The following is a 13,924-nucleotide window of genomic DNA, read 5'->3' on the forward strand; positions in this document are numbered from 1 at the left end:
ATTCATTTTAAGAATATAAACTTTCAGTGCCATGAATCTGTCCATTCAGGATTTGAAGTTAGAAATATTGATTGATGGCTTTTTAAGTATAGCTCATTACTAGAAATGCTCTGTTATCTTAAGGACTTTATTTACATATTTATTTTTATCCCACCTATATTATTTTTCTAAATAACACAAGGTGGCGAGTATATATAATACTCCTTCCTATTTTCCCACAACTTTGTGAGATGGGTTGCTTCATATTCCAAGATTTCCAATAAGATCCAATTTTATGCTACTTTTGTGAAGCTTTTATTGCCTGCATTTCATGCTTTTTAAGAAACTGATGTTGACAGCATTCCAAAAACAGGATACTAACTTATTTACAAAATTAAATGAAGTAAAAGCCCCATAACATTTGAAAGTCCCTGGCCACTTAAGCTAAAAAGCTTTAAATGAGCATATAGTTTTAATTAATATCATAATTTCAGCATGACAGAACGCCACATCCTCTACACTCAGCAAGCAAGCCTCAACAAATCATGTAGTGTCTTTTTATGTATTTTCAAAGCTGTGACCAAAGTTTAAAACCAAATTGTGTGTTTAGGGAAAGCAAGAATGAGAGAACCAAGACTTTCTCCAGTATAAGCCTCCTTAAAGCACCATTTTAGAGGCCTGCCTAGAATCAATTTGTTTGGATAACACAGCAACATCAAAGAATCAACTGAACAAACAGTCTTGAAAATGCTTTATTGAACTGTGGGTCTTACTGTAATGTGCAGGTGTGTTTGAAAAGACTACAGCTTGAAAACTGGTTTTTAAAATCCTCAACAGTTTTTTTTTAAAAAAACCCTACTGGGTTTAACACCCAAGTTAACCAGAGGGCAGCTATAGAATTCCCCCCCTTAGAACATTCAGTTTCAAAGAGTAAAGAGAAAAAACAAATCTAGTACTGTATTTTATAAAGAAATAATTGAGTCAAAACTGACAGCTGTCAATAGATTTTATCATTTTAAGAGTAGCATCCATGTCAAGACTCTATCCTGCTATTTGAATCTGGATTTTTTTCATTTTATTTTAAAAAGCTTGTAACGTGGCAGAAGTGGGAGAATATACAGGCAAACGAGAGGTGAAGAAAGTGAGAGAACCAGGCAGAAACATGATTGTGGTCTAAGCCTAGTTTAGATTTAACCAGAAGCGGTGTGCAATTTTGTCTTTATTGTCTAACTTTACATTCCCTTTCCCACAACCCCACCTCCCACCCTTCCCAAACCACAATATCCCCACCTGTCCCTGCCTTGGGGTTATTATGAAAGTCTATGCACAAAACACTGTACATTTTATACATACAGGATTAATAGTATAGGCATGTAGGTGGCATGATTCCATTAAAAGGCTTTTTTTTAAAAAAAAATGTTTTATGCCAGAAAAAATATATGAAGAAATAATAAATTAAAAGGTGCTAGAATTAGCATTAAGAATGCAGTTGCAATATATTGACAAAAGTCTGGGAATCATCTTAAGCTCTCCTGATACTGACAAGTCTCTGCAACTAGGAAGCAAATACATAAATAACTAGGCATATGACCAAGACGGTGAACGTTTTAAAAGAAGACAATTATGATCCAGGTTAACTTTTACTTTAAGACAGCAAATAAATGAACCATCTACACCTGAATAAAACATGTGTCAACAGTCTGAATTTTTTTTTTTTTAAAAAAACAACCATTAAAAACGGGGAAAAAAAACCCTTTAAACAAAACTGAACAAGTATGCCGATTCCAAGGCACACAAAAGTTCCTGTTGCCAAGCTTGGCAGTGGACTTACTTTTGTGTTTCCCGGTGATGCATAAAAACCAGGCTGATTTATTCCATATGTTAAGTTTGATGGTTAAAAAGGGCAACATTAAAAGACGCACTGAGCAAAAATGCCACACCCTGAAAAACAACAAGCGGTCCCACTGCAGAGATTGCGTGATGTGCCAACAGCACACGAAAAAAAGGTGGTTCTGATATACATTATTCAAAAGCTACTTGATGGTCACACGTCACTAAATGAGCACTAACGTCTTCGTCTTGTAACCTTTGAATAATAGGAAAGCTCTGGGGGAGGGAGTTGTTTGTAGTTTTATTCCTTGTATTTAAAAGTGTTTTTTTAAATGACAAGGTCACTAAAACTCATGCACGCTGCAAAAAACCTCATGCAGTAAAGGTAAACCATCCAAGCAGTTTTTATTCATTAATATTCATAAATACACACAGCAGCTTCATTAGAGATTTCTTTTTTTTTTCCTCTTCAGTTTGAATGTGGAGTATTAGGAGAGCCTTTTGCATGTCAAAAGTACAGAGCACAGAGGATTTCCCTCTGCACTGAAACCTACATTTACCTGCTAGAAGTAAAAATTATTTTAAGTGGAAATGATTATCATATATATCTTTTTCTCTCTTCCTTTGAATGTACACAATGTAACAAGAGTGACAGACCTGAAATTACAATCACCAAAACAAACCCAAGATAGTTGTTGTCCACTTTCATTGGCAAATACAGCACAGAGGACATTGTCTGCGAAGTGGGATGTCATCAAAGAGGAGGTGGAGGAGGCTCATTTCCTTTATTACTCTCTTTTAAATTTAGATTTTCTAAAGCAACATCTAAAGGCATAATATCTACACAGCCCATAGCACCAAAATCGGCAACTTCCCCACGTTCATCCTCATCAGAGGATGAGCTTTCTTCCCGCATCAAAGTGGACAATAGAAGCTCTTGAACAAACAGGCTGCGGTCAGCCCGCTCACTCTCCATTGACTGACGCTCTACTTCAGACATCTTGGGATCATTCAACCTGCATAAAAGATGGAACAGGATATAGCTGAAAAGGATCACATGTGTTTCGTTGTAGGACCAATAATTCTAAAAAGCCATGTAAGGCTCTGTGGGGGTTAGAATTGTAATCGTTTTGCATTTAATATGTATGTCATAAGCTACATGGAATTGCTACTCCAATATGGGCAGCCATGCAAGTTTTTTAAATAAGTTAGGGGGGGGGATGGGTTCGGGAACAAAAAATAAATCCAAAGTTTATTTCCAGGCCTCGTTTGCATATTATTTCCATAAGGAAAAGGAAAAGGAAACAAGAGTTACGTTTTGCTTATGACTAATAACCAGAGCTTTTATGTTTGATCCTATAAGCTGACTACTGCTCAATAACTGTGATGCTAAGAGTTGAGGAAGATCTGGAGAAGATGTATTTTTTTTCTTAGCAAGGGGGAGGAGGGCAGGCTCTTTGCCTGTCACGCTTTAGTACTCTGCTTACATTTCCTCGTTTTTTTTCTTTCAAGGGTCAGTTTTAAGATATTTGTTTTGGTTTTCTTCTATATGAGGAAGGTTATTTTTCTATGATCTGAGAAGATCTAACCTTTCAGGCTGTTGGGTAGGATCATTGCTGGTCCCCTATCTGTAGGACTCCTTTCTTATAGAGATGCTTATGGTTTAATTGCTTTTTAAAAATAGCTTGCATATACATTTATTCCAGACTGCATATACAACTTAAAGAATGTTCAACTGAATGTTTTTTTATTAAACATAATAAAATACAATTAAAGCTTGCAAATCATCTTGCATCCTGAAAAATAAGAGTTAAAGAGGTTTGGGGTGGGTGGGAGGGAAGGAATGCTGGACTATTCAAGTTCCAATTCAAGCATGGGACTCCCAGGTAAATTTAGTTTAAGTGACTCATTCCTGTTCAACCCAGTCAAGTCACAGGGTTACTATTGTGGGGCTGAAGACATCCCACCATGCTGCATAGGTTCCTTGAAGGAATGTGAGACGCAATAATGCAAATAAAGAGGTGTGAGCACCTTAAAGAGTACACGAGCCTTTCCAACTAGAATTCACTGTGGCATATACACACACACATAAACACAAATTTGAAGAAGAAAAATCAAACACTCAGATTACGTCCAATATGTATAGTGGGGGGTTAATTGAAATGAAGCATCATTACTTCAATTACTTTCAGCCTGAATAGAGACAATGGTTATTCGTCATGGTCTCTGTGCATCACTCATGGGTTTGTGCCTGCACAAAACATCAACCTGGAAAGTTCCCCAGCTGAGCTTTTGGTGAAAGTGCTGCTTCCTTCTTGCTCTGCAACCTGGCCTTGTCTAAACTCCACTAGTCCTTTCTAACTGCTTCTTTGGCACCAATTAAGAAAGATGTTCTCTCATCTTTCTGACTCCAAACCAGCTTATTTTTATTTATTTGTATTTCCTTTTAGATCCCTTCTCTAATTCTTCTATCCTCCTCCTATCTCATTGTCCTATCCATTTTTGTCAGCATGCTGACAACCCAACCCCCCCCCCTCCAAAATGACTACTGCCTTGCTAAAGAAGCTGAGGGTAAAGGTGATGGACTGGCCAAGCATGTCTCCAGACCTAAACCCTATTGAGTATCTGTGGGGCATCCTGAAACGGAAGGTGGAGGTGCGCAAGGTCTATAACATCCACCAGTTCCATGACGTTGTCATGGAGGAGCGGAAGAGGATTCCAGTGGCAACCTGTGAAGCTCTGGTTAACTCTATGCCCAAGAGGGTTAAGGCAGTGCTGGAAAATAATGGTGGCCACACAAAATATTGACACTTTGTGCCCCATTTGGACATTATCACTTAGGGGTGTGTACTCACTTTTGTTGCCACCAGTTTAGACATTAATGGCTGTGTGTTGCATTATTTTGAGGGGACAGCACATTTACACTGTTTTACAAGCTGTATACTCACTACTTTATATTTTAGCCAAGTGTCATTTCTTCAGTGTTGTCACATGAAAAGATATACTTAAATATTTATAAATTGTGCAGAAGTACACTCATAATATACTGTATATTCCTACTGCTTATTGTTCTGAAGAGGGCAAATATTTGTCTGAAATATCAGCAATATATGTTTCTGAAATCCATGGTCCCAACTGAGAGGTTCTTTTGGAGCACATACTGTGGCTACATTTCTAGTCAAATAATCTAGTGCAGGGATGTCACACTCACGCCCCGCAGACTAGATGTGTCACGTGCTGGCCACATCTGGTTTAGTGAAGGGGAAAAAGGTTGTGATACGTCACGTGATGACTCCCTGATGACACAAGTTTGATATTCCTGGCCCAGTTTGTCAAATTGGCCAACATCTGGCCTCTACAGTTGCAGTCTTGAAATACCAAACCTATAATCAGTATTGGAGGTTTCCACTGTTTTCTTGCCAGCAAAGTTGTCATCTTCAATTCTGAGACTATATTTTCTTGAACCAAGATCAATTACAGTTGCCTCTGAAACATGGTTGATCTATCTCTGCTCTAGTCAGTAATTTTTTTTTTTTAAATCCAAGATTCAAAATCTACTTCTTAGGAATTTCTTACCTGTCCTTTAGCAATTATTATCCTATTGGCTGCTGGCACTATTTTGTTATCAGCTGTCAAACTTACCTGTTCCATCAGCTGTTCATGGTCACTTCACCAGAGCTACAGCAACTTCTGACTGCATTTGCTTGAGGGCTTCTTCCCAACTTATGTGGAGTTGATGGCTTGTCCACCTTCCATGTTTGTGAAACATTATCAGCTAGATATCCAAGCCAGAGCAGATGCTTATAGTTTTGCTGTTATTTTAACATAATGCAATCTGCCCCTCCTCCTAAAGCTATACAAAGCTACTGTAAGTTTGATAACGGATAACAACAAACAGTGTTGCTTTAACTATAGCTCTTCCACTGATCATCTCCATATTCCTAGAACCCATCAGCCTATACCACTATAGGTACCTCTACCATCACTGAATGTAGCAGCAGTGGAAATCTAGGAACTGAAGGAATTTAGCAAAGCCAAGGACTGTAAATATATGTGGGGTGGGCAACAGTGTTCTGCCAAGAAGCTCAGCTTAAATAGTTTCCCAAAATTCTTTGCATGGAGCAAAGCCGCGTGTGTGGAAGCACAGATGACCACTGAACAGAACAAGAGTCTTGTTTCTTATTAAGTAACGGCTCTGACTTTATTGTGACCATCCTGGGATTGTTTTCATATACGTGGGCCCAACAAGAATTACAGATCGTATCTTGACTTGGTTTGAAAGTCAGAACAGATTGGGAGTGAGATGCTGGTAGTGGGGAGAAGGTAATGTGACATTCTCCATTGTCAGACAGATCATTCCCTACTGAGATTTGAGTTGATTGAGGCTAAATCATGTAGAAGCAGTGGATCTATTTGGGTGATCTGAGACAGATAGTCAGGAAATCCTGAAGGCTCTGAGGATTTCTGAAGGCCCTGAGGATTTTCTAGATGATGTGACCGGTGATTCTGTTGAGCCCAGGAAAACAAAGAGGGACTATTAACACAACTGCTTCTGAGCATCTACTGCTGTTATACTAGACAGAATCCCTTTGGGTTTGGGGGGAACTTTGGATAGTATTTCCTAATAATGTAAGTGATAGAAGCATTATTACGTAATATGACTGGGCACAAGATAAAGAGTCACATTAAAATAAATAAGTAAAGAGGTCCCAATAGTTCTACTTGAAAATTTAAGATGATAGGTTTGTGTTGTAATTCTAAATATTACATTAGCATCTCCAGTTGATATTCTTTCATTGAAAAATACTTTTAGATTAATAGCAGTAATGTTTAAAAAGGACATATTTTCCTACTTGCTCCTTTATGATGTAATTTATGATATTACATCCGATTCTACATATTTTTTACTGTTTGCCTACAAAAAATATAGGCATTACCGACTGGTGGTAGCATTTGGGCCTCTGATGCTCTTAAATCATGTGAAGTTGCTGTTCCAATAGATAAAGGCAGCTTTCACAAACAGATTTGCTGAAGAATATGATGCGTTCTGTACAGATCATGACTGTTATCATTGGGATTATTGGGATTGTATATAAAACTTTATAGTGCCTATCTATATCTAAGCCTTTAGTTTTCACATGCTTTTTTTAAACAGGTAGTCCTCACTTAACAACTGCAACTAAGCCCAGAAGTAACCTGTCATTAAGTGAGGACTATCTCTATTATTATTTGACTCAACTATTTAAAATAGTTCTCCACACACACATATGCGCACATATTGAAATTTACTCTAATCCATGAAGGTCAAAGTTGTTTTAAAATTTACAGTTTAAAGTGTGCATTTATACATACATACATACATACATACATACATACATACATACATACATATATACGCACACACGCACACATACACACACACACACGCTGTTCTTCTCCCTTTTTCTAGATTGTTTAAAAAATAAGACATGATATGACTTCAAAATTTATTATAAATTGATGCTAATAAGGATCAAAGAATGTAACAATTCTTTAAAAACATACTACAGAAAACAAATTATTCATATTTACTTGTAATAATATATCCATGAGATAAATCATTCCTGTGTGTGTGTGTGTGTGTGGGCTTATTTGGTAAAGTTTGATCAATAAAAATCACACACCCAGAAAACCAAATTGAACAAAATTTAAAGTTCAGCTCCACACAACTGCCAAACCTTTCATATATAAACAGTCTTCAGACTGTTGAGTACTTTTCAAGGCACATGTTCTCAGCCTCTAGTGTTCCATTTTAGTTTAAGCCACTTGCTGCTCTCTGGAACATCAGCATACAGATCTCCCTAACACACGCAATTAGTCATGGGAAAAGCACACTTTCAATGTTAGCTGGATATTCCACATTGAATGAAAACCAAGATGGGGGGGGAGGGGAAGGATAGCATCACAATATACAATGGCAGCTTTGAATGCCTGGAGCAAAAAAAACGGAACAATTGCAGTCATCTCACTAGAATGCATTACCTGGTAAGGAGAAATTGAGAGTTCTGGATAGCCTGCTGATTATTTTCTGCATTAGACGTGTTGGTTGTTGCTGTAGATTGTGTAACAGTGGTGGTGACACCGCTGGTATTCGTACGCCTCGTTGCATTGCGTGCAGTCTCCAGTTGTTGCCTTGCTGCCTGTGCATGTTGTCTTTCTAACTGCAGCTGCATCTGCAGCTGCTGTAACTGAGACGCCGAAGGACCAGAGGAATTGAGCTGTCCCCCTGCAGAACGCCTTACACCAGATAACTGAGATAAAAGCTCTGCCAATAAGAAAAGAGAAGAGAGACTAAAATCTATTCAAACAAAACCATGACCATGGGCAGTACCCAGAAAACTCCATTAACTTTGGATTTTTTACTACCACTGTGTGAAATAATCCTAACTACTGACAGTCTTCTAAGACCAGGGCACTTTTGGTAAATGATAATTTCAACTAACAATATTGAGCAGGACTGTCTCACACAGGCCATACTAGAAATAATGGATGGAAACTGAACAAGGAGAGATTCAACCTGGAAATAAGGAGAAGTTTTCTGACAGTGAGAGCAATCAACCCATGGAACAGAAGTTGCCTTCACGAGTTGTGGGAGCTTCATCACTGGAAGCTTTCAAGAAGAGACGGGACTGCCATCTGTCAAAAATGGTGTAGGGTCTGCTTGGTTGGTGGGGGGGTTGGACCTACAAGGTCCTTTCCAATTCTGTTAATCTGTATCTACACAGTCACGAATATCCTTGGTTTTTAGAAATGGGTTTTGCTTCATTCAGAACATGGCAATGTGCAAGGTTTGTGACCCTTACCAGCTATAGGATCCATGGCTTCTCTATTGCTTGGAGAATACGAACTCTGTGATGATGAAAATCCACCAGTGGAACTGCTAGTAAAGTGCATGTTTGATCTACGTGCGCGGGGGCCACCCAATCCTCGACCTGGGTGAAACATTCTACGTACATGCCGAACACCGCTGGATTCATCGTCACCAATGAGTTAACGAAAAAGCATCAACACGGAGTTGCAAACAAAGAAAATCTTAGTGCTACAAACAAACACACACACACACACACACACCCGGCAAAGAATCCCAAAGGTGCTTTTTCAAGAGGCAACTGGACTTTCTGGTCCAACACAACACAACAAGTGCAAAGAATGACAAAAAGGCAAATTTTATACCCTACATCTTAGACTGGAAAAAAAAAAACAGAAAACAGAAAAACCAACCCAGATGGACAGTGACATGATTGACGGGCAAGAAATCTGTCTGACAGAGAGCTTATCCAAACAGAAAATAACGTTTTGGCCAAAGGGCTGAATTTTGCAGTAATGCCAGAACAGCTACCAATTGTAGATCTCCTCACAGCTATAGAGTCAGGAACAATAAACTGGCAGAACCAGAAGCAGAACGATTAAGGATGAAGGTATCTGCAACCCTCGGCAGTGCCAAAAACCCCTTTCAACCTCACAATTCAAGAAAGGAGAGCAGTGACATCCCTAGGAAGAGACCCAAACATCACCATCCTGCTAGCTGATAAAGGAAGATGCACAGTCATCTTGAACACTACCAGAAAGTCCAGTTGCCTCTTGAAAGAGCACCTTTGGGACAACCATGACCTGGATGATTTAGAATCTCCAAAAACACCTACCCAAAGAACTGTAAAGACCAAAAGAAAAGCTATTTAGTTAAATGCTACTTCATGGATACATTTTTAATTTAATGTCATACAATTAGAAGAAACCTTACATTAAGGCAAAGCCATACAATAAACCATCATCATGAAGTAATAGACAAAAGAGAGGCCCACCTTGAGAATTTACAATACACTGAAGGTTTCACGGGCAATGATTTGAAATGCCCATATAAAGTAGTCCTCCTTACATCATGGCATCATCACATCTAAATAAAGGTTTGAATCTAACATTCTTCTGTATTGTGTTCTTATGTACCTTGAACTGTGGCTAAAAAGCACTCATTAACGACAAAACCATAAAATTATCATTGGAGTTGAAAAACTGGGCATTTTTATCTGAAGATCTCTTGATTAAACAATTTGCTCTGTGTGCTAGCACAACATTTGGTAAATTAAATCACAGCAGTCAGTTCATTATTGCTTCCTAGGCCAAAAGCATGTTAACTGCAGAAATATATTAGAGAACACCTAAGTTTAGATAATTACAACTAAATTGGAAATTATTCACCCAAATAGTTCCCTAGGAACAATACTTCAAATAGGAATTTATTAGTACAGACAGTCCTTGACTTACAACAGTTTGTTTAGTGACCGCTTGAAGTTACAACAGCACTAAAAGTGATGCATGATCATTTTTCATACTTATGACCGTTGTAGCACCCCCAAAGTCATATGATCAAAATTCACACTGACTCGTATTTACGATGGCTGCACATGTCCCAGGGTCATGAGATCACCTCTTGCAATCTTCTGACAAGCAAAGTCAATGGGGACGCCAGATTCACTTAACAACCATGTTACTAATTTGACAACTGCAGTGATTCACTTTAACAACTGTGGCAAGAAAGGTTGTAAAATGAGACAAAACTCACTTAACAAATGTCTCACTTAGCAACATGAAGTTTGGGCTCAATTGTGGTTTTAAGTCGCAGACCACCTGTAATTGTAATCTAACCCTAACCCTTTCTTCTAGAAGTTCAATATAGATCTCTTAGGAATCTTCCTAATTCTTACAATAATGCTGGACTGAGAAGAGCCTGGGAAAATGCCACTAAAGGAACAATATGGTAAACTGGGGGTTTTAACCTGATTCTCTTAATCCAGTCTAATGCTTCAACCACATCTGTTTCGATGATACGTTTCTAAGTCTTTCTTTAAGGGTCGGAAAATAAACTTATTATATATATAGTTAACCATTCGGACTCGATTTGGCACAAAGTGATCAACCACGGCGTCTTAGATATAGCTAACCACTCAAATCATGTTCACTTGGACAATGCCTGTCCTGTATGCTAATAGAAAAATTTAATTCAAAATTAAGCTTCTTTAATGCATTCAACAATAATTATCCTGTTGTTTCTTCTTAATTTAGGAAAGGATATTAAATCTCTAGGAGCTCTGTGTTCCAGTGTAAGATGAGCTGCAAAGTCATCCGTTACGTGATTGGGATCTCCTCCAGGTAATGCTGCACATATTGGACAAATCTGAAAACGATAAAAAAGTTTAGAAAGTCTATTTGCGTTATATATTATCAACAACAAGACATCTCTAGCAGGAGCTGCCACATGAAAAAGCACAAAGCGCTTAAGTAAACTGGAATGCTAACTTAAGAAAAATATACCAGGAAGTGGGTATGAAGTCAAGAAAAATGAAACATGTATGCATGCAAGACTAAATATTTCATCTATCTTACAGTGCTGCCAATCTATGCATCAAATCTGATACATAACTGTAATAAACTGTTATCCAATTCTGGCTTTTTAAGCAAGAACCTAATAACTTTGCCATTCCTGATTTCCGAGGTGACTTTGCCAAAGCATTATGGAACTAAAGCTTAGAACAAGTGGGGGAGGGGGGGAACCCTCAGTAATCATTTATAAACAGACTGTCAGTTTTGCAGAGACAAAGAAGATTCTAGGTGGCTGTAGAAAAATATGACAGCTAATGGTTTCTAGAATGAGCCCATTTCCAATTGGTCTCCATTATGATCTATTAATTTAGAAGTATGTGAATTTCTACTTTAGAGAATCTAGCCCCTGGATTAGATGTTTCAGTATGATTACACTTTGACATCATCATGTAGATTTTTATAACATCCAGTAGCTATGAAACATTACTGCCACCGAATGGGGTCAACCAAACTTCTTGAAAACTACAAGAAGTTTTCTATACTTCTTGTATATAGTATAGTAGTAGTATACTATAAACCGATAGATTCAAGGTGATAAAATACGTGGGCACAAAAAAAGCACTGGTATTTTTAAAATATTAGTGGCTCTGGGTTTGTTTGGGGTTTTTTGGTAATTTTGTGCTAGGGTTTTATGTATTCATTCACTATGAAGCCAAACAAAACATTATTAGTTATCGAGTTAGTTGTATTTATTGTATACTTTCTTTATTTTTCTTTATTTCCAGGGCATATTACAAAATAAAACATTAGCATACACTACTTTCTACTTTTTCATTCTTCAGGATTTCTACATGTTTGTACATGTCTCGGAGGTAGTCCAGAAAATGGGTGGCCCTTCCAAAGTGCCCACACTTCTAATTTAAAGTAAAGAGATAAAAAATCGAATTGGAAGAAGGGCTTATGTGCCTGCCAAAAGGAGCATCTGTAGAAATCAGCATGCATGCAAACTTTGCATTAGAGAGGTATAGTGTTAAAAATTCCTCCTTATAATCATCATGTATGACAGTATCAGCCCTTAAGGCAACATTAAGTCCATGCCCTCACCTTTTTATTAAAATGCTTTTAACAATAAAGAATAAACCAGGAAAATATGCAAAGGTAACAACATTGCACAAATGGAAAGCTCAACATTTTTTATTTTATTGATTTAATGTCTGTACCAAGAATAAACAACAAATAAACAAACAAACAACAAACCACTATCAGAATAAAATCGCGGTGCTGAAAAATGTGAATACAAAAATTAAAACCAAGATTACTTAAACAGAAAAACAATAAGGCAATAGTTTGAGCTGGAATGCACATCCCTCGTGAGAGTGTTCCATGACTGGTCTGCTGCTATTGAGAAGGTTCTATTCCTGGCCACCGTATCTTGAGCTAAAGCTATTGTTCAAACTGATCTTACTGCATAGGGATATGTTAGGGAGGCAGGTTTTAAACTGCCAGACTCTGAAGCTGTTTAGGGCTGGAGAGTATCATACACTTAAATGGGGTCTTGCAGCACTAGCATAGTACTCCTGGGCCTGATACCCTATAAGCCATTTTAGCATCCAATTTAATAACTGAGTAGCTGTTTTTTGCACTTTGGGGCAATTTGGTGGCTCAGACTGCTAAGACAGTCTGTTAGTAACACAGCTGCTTGCAATTACTGCAGGTTCAAGTCCCACCAGGCCCAAGGTTGACTCAGCCTTGCATCCTTTATAAGGTAGGTAAAATGAGGACCCAGATTGTTGGGGGCAATAAGTTGACTTTGTATATAATATACAAATGGATGAAGACTATTGCTTAACATAGTGTAAGCCGCCCTGAGTCTTCGGAGAAGGGCGGGATATAAATGCAAATAAAAAAAAATTAAAAAAAAAATAATAAAAAAAATTTAGTAATCCAGCCAAGAAATGGTAAATATTAGGTATTACTGAAACTAAGCAATCCCAATATAGATACGGTGGAAAATGGCATGCAAGCCTAAGTTTGGGACAGGCCTTCCTTGCCATTCAGGCTATTTCTGCCTCTAATGATAAGGCTTGAATCAAGGAATGCTCCCAAGTTATATATCTGTTATTTCAGAAGAAGCACAATCTTGTTGGCAGGGCATTTTCCAAATTTCCTGGTCTACCCACATTATTTTTATCTTATTTAGGTTCAGGATTTTTGCCCTTATCTGGTCCACCAGTGGCTCCAGGCAACTTTCAAGCATCTGTACAATCTTTTTCTGGTTCAGATGGAAAGGGAAAATAGAGTTCAGTGACATCAGTATACTGGTTAAGACAGTACTCCAAATCTCTGGATAATTGTTCCCAATGCCTTTATGTAGATATGAACAGCAGGGGTGGGGTGGGGGACATTAGAATTAAGCACTTTGGGGGCCAAAATATAAATGTCTCATTGCCATTCTCTGGTGGCAGCTCTGCAGGTAGAAATAATGCCACTTTAACATATTCCTGTAATTCGCTATGCTGGACCACACTGTAAATATCCTAAGACTTTATTCATGCAGATGCATTAAATGCATGTTTGAGTTACAATAGGAACATAACTTTCTAAATACACCTAATAACCAAGACATAGAATAACTGGTCATGGAAATGATCAGAAGACAGCCAGTCCTAAACTTTAATTTACCCATCAGCTTGGATGATTTTCAAGAAGGATTAGACCAAAATCACAGACAATAAAAGTTATAAACAGGTAAGTCAAA

At 37.9% G+C, this 13,924-nt stretch overlaps 1 protein-coding gene across 3 annotated transcripts in view; it reads right to left on the reverse strand.

The window, feature by feature from the left end:
• Nucleotides 1-713: 713 nt before the first annotated feature.
• Nucleotides 714-13,924, reverse strand: part of KCMF1 (potassium channel modulatory factor 1) — a 50,460-nt gene continuing 37,249 nt past the window's right edge. For all 3 annotated transcript variants that reach the window (XM_058166292.1, XM_058166293.1, XM_058166291.1), the window contains exons 4-7: nt 10,919-11,020; nt 8,652-8,826; nt 7,831-8,113; nt 714-2,825 (exon numbers count right to left, since the gene is read on the reverse strand). In XM_058166292.1, the coding sequence (XP_058022275.1) occupies nt 2,564-2,825; nt 7,831-8,113; nt 8,652-8,826; nt 10,919-11,020 (822 nt within the window). In that variant the 3' untranslated portion in view covers nt 714-2,563. The remainder of the gene's footprint in view (nt 2,826-7,830; nt 8,114-8,651; nt 8,827-10,918; nt 11,021-13,924) is intronic.

The sequence above is a fragment of the Ahaetulla prasina genome, chromosome 2 (assembly GCF_028640845.1).
Source record: "Ahaetulla prasina isolate Xishuangbanna chromosome 2, ASM2864084v1, whole genome shotgun sequence".
NCBI classification, from domain to species: Eukaryota; Metazoa; Chordata; class Lepidosauria; order Squamata; family Colubridae; genus Ahaetulla; species Ahaetulla prasina.